The 12,113-nt window shown below is 40.8% G+C and overlaps 1 protein-coding gene across 1 annotated transcript in view; it reads right to left on the minus strand.

Annotated features, from left to right (window-relative positions):
• The window catches only part of atp1a2a (ATPase Na+/K+ transporting subunit alpha 2a), a gene marked incomplete in the record, with an annotated part of 99,478 nt that extends 90,135 nt beyond the window's left edge, over positions 1–9,343 (minus strand). Inside the window, 4 exon segments of the mRNA XM_037682407.1 lie at positions 1,277–1,480; positions 2,189–2,248; positions 6,824–6,898; positions 9,253–9,343. Of these exon segments, the coding sequence (XP_037538335.1) occupies positions 1,277–1,480; positions 2,189–2,248; positions 6,824–6,898; positions 9,253–9,264 (351 nt within the window).
• Positions 9,344–12,113: the final 2,770 nt, after the last annotated feature.

A 12,113-nucleotide genomic window follows, 5' to 3' on the forward strand; every position in this document is an offset into this window, starting at 1 on the left:
ATCTATCCATCCATAAATACATTAATCCATCCACCCATCCATTCACCAATAAATACATCCACTCTTCTATTCATCCATTCATTAATCCATAAATACATTCATTTATCCATCCATCCATACATCTAGTCATCCATCCATCCATTCATCCATACATCCATCCATACATACATACATAAATCCATACATACATCTATTCATCCATCCATTCATCCAACCACCCATCTCTTCATCCATCTAACATCCATCCATCTATTCATCCATTCATCATCCATAAATACATACATACATACATCTAGTCATCCATCCATCCATTCATCTTTACATCCATCCATCCATCCATCCATCCATCGATCCAGTATCCATCCATCCATCCATCCATCCATCCAGTTTCAACCACTACTTTTTTTCTGGGTCATGGGGAGCTGGTGTCCATGTCCATCAGTCACTGAGACAGGGGACACCGTGGACACATCACAAGTCCATCAGAGGGACACATAAAAACAAACAAACAACCATTCTCACTGTCACTCACTCCTAGAAAGAAATTAGAGTTTCGAGTGAAACTAACCTGCATGCGTTTGGTCCGTGAGAAGAAACTGGAGAAGTCAGATAAAAACGCACGTGTCCACAAGGAGAACATGTAAAGTACATGCAGAAAGGCATGTGATCCTGTGACTGAGTTAACCACTGGGCTGCTGTGCTGCCACTCATGTATTTTTGAAATTATATATCACTGCTCATTTGTTATTATTCGCTTTTAGTTATGTTTTTACTACATTTACCTTTAATCTATAGCTTTGATACCTTTAGCTTTTAGCTATTGTTTTGCTAATGTAACGTTTTAGCTATTGTTTTGGTAGTTTTTGATTTTAGCTACAGTTTTGCTAACTGTAGTTATGGTTTTATTGGCTTTAGCCTTTAGCTACAGTTTTGAGAATTTCAGCTTTTTAGCTACTAGTTAACGTTTTTAACGTGGAACCACAAGAACTATCTTGTTGATTTTACCCACAGATTTACTTTAATTAGCTTTTAGCTAAGGTTTGATAGTTTTAGCTTGCAGTGACAACTTTGATATTAGCTTTAAGCTACTGTTTTTTAATTTTAGCTTCTCAACTAGCCGAGTTAAAAGTTCATTCTTTAACAAATTTCAGCAAAGTCATTCAGCGCTCAGCGTTCACCCTGCATTCTTACGTGAATGTGATTCCTCTAGTCTGCGTCTCCCCCTCAGGTGTGTGTGCACTTTTATATTGTGTGCACTTCAGATGCACTTTCTTACATTGTCGTTGACCGGCTCGTCCTCTGTGGCCGCCTGGATGCTGTAGGCCAGGAAGCAGAGAATAGCACCGATCCACAGCAGGATGGAGAAGCCTCCGAACAGCTGACGGCAGAACTTGACCCACTCCGGGGTGGTGGGTGGGGGAGTCAGCGCATTCAGACCGTCCCTGGCCAGAATCTCTGCAGCCATGGCGTTGTTCAGGCCCTGAGGGAGAGCAGTTTTTAGCAATATACATCTGCCTGCAATGGGTTACTAGTTTCTGCCATGGCTTAAAGGCAATTTTACTGCTACAGTTGCAGAACATCAAATATTCCTGCTTGGCCCATTTAACACCACAACTACAATAAAATGGGTGACTCCTCTCTTATAAGGGGCTTGGCTCGAACTTTATTGAACAGATTCGTCAGATGTCATGGTCTAACTCATAAAAAAAAGCTATTATTTCATTATATTCTCAACTCAGTGACTGTGATCGTTTTGCAGCCTGAACCATTCTGGAGCTTTTTTCATGCTAATTCCAACCAGATTAAATCTGCTTCACTTCACCTGCAACGCTGAAGCGTTCACCTTTGCAGCAAGCAGTGAATGTGTTTACAGCAAAAATGCGTTGTGGTGTGTTTGTACCTGCCTGTGTTTAGGGCTGAATGGATTTTCTTTTCATTTTGCATCAAAGAATGCAAGTTTGTTTGTGTGTGCAAGGGATTAGAGATGAAGAAGAGTCAAGGTGAGCCGAGCACGCTGCGGTGGGCCTGAGTCGACCAAAGGAAAGCCTGGTCTCGGTTTGGAAGCTCAAGTCCAGGACAGGCGGGCTGAGATTACATCTCCATGTGGGACACTGAGGCAGGACTTTGTTGTGTGTTTGTGTGTAAGTGAAACTGCGTGAAAGAACAAGTTGCGTGCGTTCGCCATTACCCGTGTGAGGTCCACTCCGTAGCGTTTTCCCACATCTTCCACAGATATTTTGTGGTCATCCTGCAAAGACAAACATTTTGCTTCAGTGAAACTCGAACAGAATCTGCAATCGGCAAATCATAAAAGAGAAAATTAAACATCATCCTGGAAGGAATCAATAATGTTATTTTAGATGATGTATAGCTGCAGCTGTGAAAGCGATGCACCGCTGCAGTCCATCTTGGTGAAAAATACTTTATTCTCTGTTCCCAACCGGGTCAGGGGGATTCCTATAAATTATTTATGTCCCGTGACAGATCAGAGAGGTCAAAGATGTCCACTCCCACTGCATCTCATTGGGCTGAAGGTGTAACCTTTATTTCCTTCAGAAGTAAATGTGTGAGCAATCCAGAAAATATACAAATAAAATAGTTTGCTGCTGAATGCAGAAGAAAAAACAGCTGAAATTGACGTCATTTGTTGACTCGTACTCGTGTTAAAACTGACCAAACATAGACAGAGTTCAGGCGCAATTCTGTTTTAAAATGGAACATAATCTGAACATACTAATCCAAAGTGACATTCACTTATTCACATAGACAGAAGGACTTGTTTATCTGAAAGCACAGCTGGACAATGGGTCAATGAGACATTTTGTTCTTGGCAGTCTATTGGCGTTTTCACAGATGGTTATCATTTTGGGCAAATAACATAATTTTTTTCTCTTTTTGTCAGAATGACGTTTGTTTCCAAGCTAAGTAAAAAAAATACATTTTTTTAAAGTGTTCAAAATGATCAAACTGAGCACAAAAAAAGCAATTAATTTATAAATTGACTGAGCTCTCAACATGAGAAGCCTAATTTAACTAATAATAATTAAAATAATGCATTTTATTTGAAGGCGCCCTTCACATCAGTCAAGGTCACCGAACAAGAAATACACAGAATGATATTAACGACTCATTAAATTTAAAATATTACTGAGATTGTATGCAATAAAACAGTTTTGTTGTTCGTTATGTTTGTATTAGGCATGCCCCTCTACAATCCACCAGTGCAAGGCTGTTCTTCAAAATTAAACGTAGAAACTTCATTCATTCGTAAGTTTAGAACGTTAAACGCATCATACTCCAGCTATGAGAGGACATGTCAACATCTGGAAGTTGAATGAGGGATAGATCTATTTAATTAGATGAGCACTTTTCCTCCATATGTTCTGTTCTTTCTTAGATTATAGTTAATATTAAACTATTTAAACCAGTTCTAAAACATTTTATACACCTAGTTTTGCACATCTTCCATATCAGAACAACTTCCTGGTATTTCCAACACTATGAAAACAGGTCTCTCTTGTAAATGAGTCCCCGAGGCTCAATGAGACTAACCTGTATAAATAAAGGTTGAACGAATGAATGAATATTCAACTGGCGGCTCACGAGCCATTTCTGGCCCACGGGTGAATTCAATCCGGCCCACTTCATTATTTTTGGGGGGGTGGGGGTTCTGGGTTTGGATTTTGGGTTCTGTTTATTGCATTTATGATTCAAAGCAATAAAATAAACAAATTTAAAAGGTAACAGATCATTGTAAACTTTGGTTTATTTACATAATGACTTTAATCGCTGGATGTCCTGCCCCCGAGCTGTTGGCTTTCAGAAACTGCGCCCCCCGCCTGAGCAGTTTTGTTGAATAGCCCTGCACTAGTGCCACTACTTTCAGTCATTTACATTTAATTTCATTAAACGCAAAAAACATTATGTTAAAATTAAAGTAAAAACACAGACTGTTAATAGAATCCAGACGTCAAACTGGAACACGGAAGTGGAAGCCAGAGAGGAAACTGGTGTCCCCATAAGCTAACTCCATGTACAAGTTTTAAGCCACACCCCTTTCATGAAAATAATTGGGATTTATAAAAGACATACAACTCAGATATGGTTTTTGGATGTGAACTCTTGTTGATTGACATGGTTCTTACCGTGCTGCTGTATGTAATTTTTCCATCGTTGTTAGTTATTTCACACTTTTAACCCTCCTGATGTATTTAGGTCAAAATGACCTCAGTGACAAAACTGAGGCCCCGTGGGTCATTTTTGACTTCTGGGCAGTAGGACGGTTAAGAGAAGACTCATGCAACACCATGACTGGCTGTGGGGGATGGAGTGGGCGGGACTTAAAGCATTACAATGTGCAGGTGCTAGTTCCAAAATGGCCACTTCTAACAACCAGGTCTTGCTGTCTTCATTTCTTCTTAACAAAAGGTGAGCACACAGCATGTAGTACATGATTAATGAGTCAGAACAGGAGGAATATCTCCTGCAGGCCGACTGCAGTATAAGATTAAGTCCATGTAAATAAAAATAAAAATATCTTCCTGGTTAAAAAAAATAAATAAACAAAGCACAGCAAAAAATATATTTTCTCCAGTTGTTAGCATCTGTTCATTCTCCTACGTTGCTGCTGTTTGTTCAAATTATTATAATTGTTTTCATATTTAGTTGTAATGAGTAATTTGATTCTTAAAAAACATGCTTTTGTAGGGGAGTAGGCGGGGCTTAAAGCCCCTTTTCTTTACCTCAAAAAATCTGGCTCATGTCCTGTAAACCAGACATTATGGTTTTAATTAGGAATAACAATAAAGATGGAGAAGTTGTATCCATCTTTTGTTACATCGATGGTTTCAGCAGCCTTGGACACCTTGTCTTTTTCCTGGGAGAATATTAGGAGCCAGATTGTACAAAAGAAAAGTAGTTTACAGAGACAAACTACTTTGTGTGAACTTAGCAAATCAGTGACAGGATATTTTATTCATCAGAGTAAAGAAAGTAGAAAAAGCATGAACGTTTTTAGATCGAGGCTATAGTAACAAAACAAACAGCTGTTTTATACAACAGTGCCAAAAAGTAACATTTAAATATAGTCTTGAATCGTTGTTTTGACTATGAGTAGTTTAAAACGATAAAACCTTGTTCTTGAAAGGTCTCTGCTCTGAGCAGGCAGCGTTACTCCTTCATGAGAATTTATTTCTGATTCTCCCAACACAGATTGTTCCGATGCTTACCTACTGCAGGTAAGATACTGACAGCACACAACTAATCCACACAACCTCACTTAAGGTTTTCTTTGAAACAATGCAAATGATTGCACCAACGGGTTACTTTTTTCTGTTAAAATCTTTTTGCATAAAGAATAAAAGGAATCACAGAAAAAACAGCTTTTAAAATATACTGTATTTTCTGCCGTACATGTCGCACCGCCCTATAAGTCGCATCAGTCCAAATATGTCTAATAAAGTGGAAAAATCCATAAATACGTTGCATCTATTATGCGCCACTGCTGACATGTCGCGTTTGTTACGCGTCACCGCTGACAACCTGGAAATATGGGCCGGTGTTGTGCCAAAAATCAATTGGCGGCCAAATGGCGGCCACGGGAGCATACACGTAAGACTTTAACAAGAATTTAAAGAGATTAACACTTAAAAACAATTGTTTGTTTGCTCGAAATTATAGCAAAGGTGCGTCTCAGTTTAACTTTTACTTAATAAATGCACTTGACGGTTAAATTAGCTGCATTTCTCCGGGGCGGTGCAGCAAAATTAAGCTGATTTGACAGTTGCTTCAAGCAAGCTGGACGAAGGTGGGAGATTATGGCAAGCCAATTGTGTCATTAATAGCCACTTTTAACTATTACATGACACAACGGCATGCCATACAACTCGAGTGCCATCTAGTGGCTGTAAATGGTAGTGTTCAATATCTCAGCCAAAAATTGGTTTATAAACATGAGAAAAAAATTCAAAAATACATCGCTTCGGCGTATAACTCACAGGGCATGCAAATTATGCAAATAACGGCGACTTACAGGCCGAAAAATATGGTATCTATTTCTGTGGGTCTCGTGTGTGAAGACACTGAAATAAACCAGCCATCATCTCTCAGGACTGAGTCTTCCTAAAAAATTGAAAGCTACTTTTTTTTTCTTCCTCCCAGCAGATAGAGAGGATCCATCACTTTCTTCAGCAGCCTCAGCTGGCTGAAAGTAATTTGGTCAAAATCAACTGAATGCTCCCGTGTTCCTCGAAAACAGATTTTGTTTATATAGAGCTACACCCAGTATCGATTAACCGTGGTCCGGAGGTGATTAAAAGGATTTCTGCGTAAGGACGAAGAAGTAAATCACTAAATGAAGAAGTACATGAAGCACAGTACACTGTGGCGATAATACGCGCAGGCCTACGTTCTAATCGACAAGAGCTGCTTTATCCCTCATGGTGGGAGCAGCAGAACTTAACCCAGTTTTCGTGGGCATGGCTCTGTGGCATTTTGACAGCACCTCAAACAAGTACAACACAGAAAGTGGGCACCAGGCTGCTGGTGGCCCACAAATTATTCAGTCTCCCCGAGTACAAAGAAGAGCAGCCGGGAGGAGGCTGAGCAGATAGAAGAAAACCTTCGAGCTCTTCTGCAGCTGACTACAGGTTGGATTGCCATTTTGTTTACGGGCCACCGTTTTCATTTACAGCCTTGTTAAATAACCCGGAGTCTCCAGCGTAATGCTATTTGGAGATCATTTGGAAAAAGCAGCAATGAAATCAATCACTGTGCAGAAAAGGGAGTGTGGGTAGAAACAAGGACGGCTTGTTTTATTCCTCACCAAGGCCACCTCCTTCTTCAGCTCGTCCAAGTCCTTGTCCTTCTTTTTCTTCTTGCCTCCATTTTCAGCACCCCACTGTGGGAAAACAGAGGTGTAAGGGTCGTGTGTTTGCAGGACATTTACATTCAGAGCAGCGTATTACAACACAATGGACTTGCTGGTTCATTTCAGTCTGCTGGCAAAACATTCCCTGAATATGCAGATTTTTGTTTTGTCAACGTACAGGTTCCTTATTTGTGACAGGGAGAGTATGTAGAAGAACGGTGCATCATGGAAATCATCTGCTGCTGTCAGTCTCCTCTTAGCTGCATGTGTGCATGTCAGTGAAGGGGTGGGGTGGGGGGTACACTGAGAGTATGTGAGGAGAAGGGTGTGCACGTGAGTGACACAGTGGAAAACTAATCAAAAAAGAGCGAAAGAGGGAGCACAGAGTCTGTGGAGAGCCTGAAATGTGCCTGGCATAGCAATTTACCCCCACTGTGCGTGAGGAAGATTACCAGGCTGTCCTCCCATAAAGCTAAATGGAACGGGCCTGATGGAGAGAATACAAGGAAAATGACTAAATGACGCTGATAAACCGGGAACCAAACCTATCGAGGAGAAGAGCCATCATCTTGAGATGTTATTGTCTAAAGAAGGTATTCTGATGCTCACAAACTGCAGGTCCTTCAAACCTGTTTACACATAGTATACAACGTACAGGCACATAACAATTGGTTGGTACCCTTCTATTATAAAAAATACAACTGTGACTGGAGACAAAAAGCTTAATTTCTTTCTCATCAGTTCAAGAAACTTTGAGGCTTGTCAATATCATCATACACAAAAGTTAGTCATGGAGTTCCTCAAGGTTCAATGCTTGGACCAATACTCTTTACCTTATATATTCTTCCACTAGGTAAAGTTATTAAACAGCATGGGATAAATTTTCATTGTTATGCTGATGATACACTGTTATATTTGTCCATGAAACCCAATGAATCCAATCAGCTACTTGAATTCAAAATCTTACTTCTAATCTACAAAGCCCTCAACAACCTAGCTCCATCTTATAGTCGAGATCTTGTTGTTCCAGATTTTCCTAACAGAGCACTTCACTCTCAGACTGCAGGCTTACTCATGGTCCCTAGAGTTTCCAAAAGCAGAATGGGAGGAAGATCTTTCAGTTATCAGGCTCCTCTTCTTGTGGAACCAACTTCCAGTTTCTGTCCGTGAGGCTGACACATTGTCCAGTTTTAAGACTTTACTTTTTGATTAATCCTATAGTTAGGGTTGGCTTGTTATGCTACTAGAGGACAAATTGTCCTCATTTCCTTAAATGAATTGTTAACAGTTAATAGTTTTCATTTGATACTATTTCTATCTTAACATGATTCTTGACCTGCCATTGTGTATCTGTTCCTCTCAAACCCAGCTGGTCGAAGCAGATGGCCGCTTGTCCTGAGCCTGGTTCTGCTAAAGGTTTCTTCCTCATGAGGGAGTTTTTCCTTTCCACTGTCACCTTCATGCTTGCTCAAGATGAGAGTTCTGTGATGGAGTTAAACTCAAAGCAGTCTGCTCCTCAGATAAATAATGTTAAATTATTATTTCTTATGAATGTTTTTGTTCAGTGCCCTGAGATGACTTCTGTTGTGACTTGGTGCTACATAAATACACTGAACTGAACTGAACATGTAGTTTGGCAAACCGCTCTGGCTCTTCTGCATGGAGCCCATTATGACACACAAAGTGACAAACCTCAGCTTTGGAGTTTAGCTTGAATGGATTTCTTTGTTCTTTTTATTTATCATTCTCACTATCCATTTGATCAACATGGAGTCACATTTCCTCTTGCGTCCATATCCTGGAAGTTCCGTTACAATCCCGTAAACATTGTACTTTTTAATAATCTTGTCAGCTGAGGTCACTTGAACTTGAAGCTGCTTGGAGATGGTCTTGTGTAAACGTGTAATGTGGATACCTACAGTCTTCTTTCTGAGCTCGTCAGTCAGCGCTCGCCTTTACTTTCTCTGCTCCACGTTCAGTGCGGTCACACAGTCATCCCAAGCTACCCAGTGGCACGTTCGGTTTCTATAAATAGGCTGAATGGCCGATGAAAAGCTTCAAGGCACCTGTGATACTTAGTTTCAAACATGTAGTGCAAAGATTAATACGGGTCTCTTTACAAATCTGCTCACACTGTTTTAGCAAGTCATTGTAAAATAAACAAAAAAAAATTCATATTTTTTGCTTACTCTATCTCACACTAAAGCTAAACAGATATACAGTGGACAACCGCTTTGAAATGGATCACCTTTTACAACGAAGCACTGTTTCAATGAGCTGTGAGGGTACCAACGATTTATTTGTGTCCGCACATTGCTTCTCTACCCAGCTCAGAAACAAAAGCTTTAGTCCGGTACAGTACTGAAACAAAAGAGAGAACTCACCCCTCTGCCCATGCTTGGCGTCCAGACGTCTCCAGGTTATGAAGTGAAGGACGGTACTGACTCAGGGGTCCAACCACAGCTCTGAGCCCCTGCCACCACGTGCAGAACACGCTGCTTATTTTGGGGCCTGACCCCCACTCCCTTCACATACATACACACCAAATACACCCCTCCATGCTTCCTCCTGTCAGAGAAACCTGAGCTACAGTATGCTCCCCTCTCCACCACTTCTATCCCAGGGTTCCTCTGCGCTCAGCCCCGGCAGCACCTGCTCAGTATTCCCTCACATGTACCCTTGGATAACAGCAGCCCATCAGTCACTGCTGTCAGCGTTACGAATGACACCTCGCTCTCCGTGTAACATACAGTATTTACAATAAACATGATAATGAGGGATCCATTCGAGGCCTTGAGGTCTATAATGAGAAGAGTGTTCAGCTGGTGGGATCCTGATGGGATCTTCATGTTCGTTGCCCAAACAGATGAGGTGTGATGAGCTGACGTTGCGTTTAGTTTCCAGATTAAATGCAAAGCTTGGAGTAAAGTCCAACATATTTCCAACATAAGGAGCTGCGACCACTCTGACCCACAAAGGACGCAGAGAATCGTCTCGCAGCAAATAAGCACCAAATGTCTTCGTGTCAGCTGCCAGTTACTTTTAGAGTTGATTTTATGCTTGGGTTCTTCCTGCACTGCAGCTTCTGTCTGCGCTGCGTGCTTCAATGTGGCTCCTCTCAGGTGTTTTTGATTTCTTGGAGTTCAACTAAGATTTTACAAACAAACATCAATACTGACAGTACCGTATTTTCCGCTGTACACGTTGCACCACCGTACAAGTCGCATCAGTCCAAATACAATTTGTCTAATAAAGTGGAAAAAAACAAAAATACGTTACATTTATCGACGGTCACGGGAGCGTGCACGGGAGGACTTTAACAAGAATTTAACAAGATTAACACTTAAAAACAATTATTTGTTTGCTCGAAATTATAGCAAATGTGTGTCTCAGTTGAACTTTCACTTAATAAATGCACTTGGATGGTCAAATCAGCTGAATTAAGCCGGGGTGTCGTAGTGAAATGAAGCTGATTTGACGGTTGCTCCAAGCGAGCTGGACGAAGCCGTTTGTGTTATTAATAGCCACTTTTACCTAATACATGACAAAACGGCATGCCATACTACTCGAGTGACATCTAGCGGCTGAAAATGTTAGTGTTCAATATTTTCAGTCAGAACGAATGAAAACTGTCATATCTCAGCCATAAATTGGTTTATAAATATGGAAAAATCCATAAATATGTCGCTTCGGTGTATAAGTCGCAGAGCATGCAAATTATGCAAAAATTAAAACTTATACGGCGAAAAATACGGTAATTTATTTTAAGCGGTGCAACTTTTGATTTCATTTCAGGTGGTGCAGTTTTGAGTTGTTTTTTTTTTTTTGCTTCTGAGAGCAATGTTTGATATTCAAAGAAGTACCAAGATGACAATCTGGGAGCATTTGCTCCTCCAAGTCTTCCTGTAAAAACCAAATCCGATCAGGTCAGAGGCTTTTTTAAAATTTAACTGACCAAACGCCTGGTTGTATCTGCAGGAACTTTGCAGCTGCAATGACTGAAGAAGTAACAGCCCAAACTTTTACCTGGAAGACTGAACAATTCAGTATTTACAAAAAATAACCTTCTAAATGTAGTTAAATTAAATAAAATGAATGATTATTTAATTTAGGGATTTAAAGTGTAGTATAGTCAAATTTTAATAGGTAAATTGATAATCATGTTCTGCAGTTTAAATGTGATTTAAGCAGTAATTACAAAGTGGACCACTGTGATGGAAATTACTACAAAACCTGACATTTAGAAACACGACTGGAGTAAAATATGCACTGCTCATAATCCTTCTACAGAAGCAAAACGGGTCTAATCATCTAGTCGTTATCGACCACTGCAACTGCTCGAGTGTGTGTTTTAAATTGTGAACAAAACATTTGATAAACCACTGGACAGATTTTAAAGAAACTTTCAGAAATGTATCGCTGGATGTACGCCTACAACTGATTAAACTTTGGAGTCAACCTGATTCAAAGCCATGGCTGATTAACTTTAGAAGCACAACAATATTTTTTTACAGAAACTGAGCTGGAGTTTGGTGTGGTAGTAGCTGAGACTGATCCCCAACACACCATGCGAGTCATTTTTAATAACTTCGTCATGCAAGTTATAATGCCACTTTCATTTTTGTTTAGATTTAACTTTTGTAAAACATAGAGCTCATGGGGTGGCATGGTGGATCAGCTGGTAGAGCTGCTGCATCTCCGTGAGAAGGTCGCTGGATCGAATCCCGGTCGGGGACCTTTCTGGGTGGAGTTTGCACGTTCTCTCCGTGCATGTGTAGGTTTTCTCCGGGTGCTCCGGTTTCCTCCCACAGACCAAAAACATGCATGTTAGTCTGATTGGTAACTCTAAATTGTCCCTAGGTGTGAGTGAGAGACTAAATGGTTGTCTCATTTGTTGGAGGAGCGGTGGTGCAGAGGTTAGAGAAGGTGGGCCTCTAATCGGATGGTCGCCGGTTCAACTCCACGATCCGACACCATCAAAATGTGGGTGGAAAAGGTGAAACATCCACACCTGTCTCCACTCTCATGTGCCCCACCTTGGGCCCTTGAGCAAAGCCCTTAACCGCCAACATCTGCTCCCAAAACAGGTCTCTCTTGAAAATGAGTTCTCGTGACTCAATGGGACTTTTTCTTCTTCTTTCGGCTGCTCCCTTCCTCAGAGGTCGTAACGGCAAACTAACTCGCACGAAGACTTGGCAATGGTTTTTACACCTGACGCCCTTCTTGAGGCAACCACAGACCACCG

The sequence above is a fragment of the Nematolebias whitei genome, chromosome 9, assembly GCF_014905685.2.
Source record: "Nematolebias whitei isolate Nwh7 chromosome 9, NemWhi1, whole genome shotgun sequence".
Lineage (NCBI taxonomy): Eukaryota > Metazoa > Chordata > Actinopteri > Cyprinodontiformes > Rivulidae > Nematolebias > Nematolebias whitei.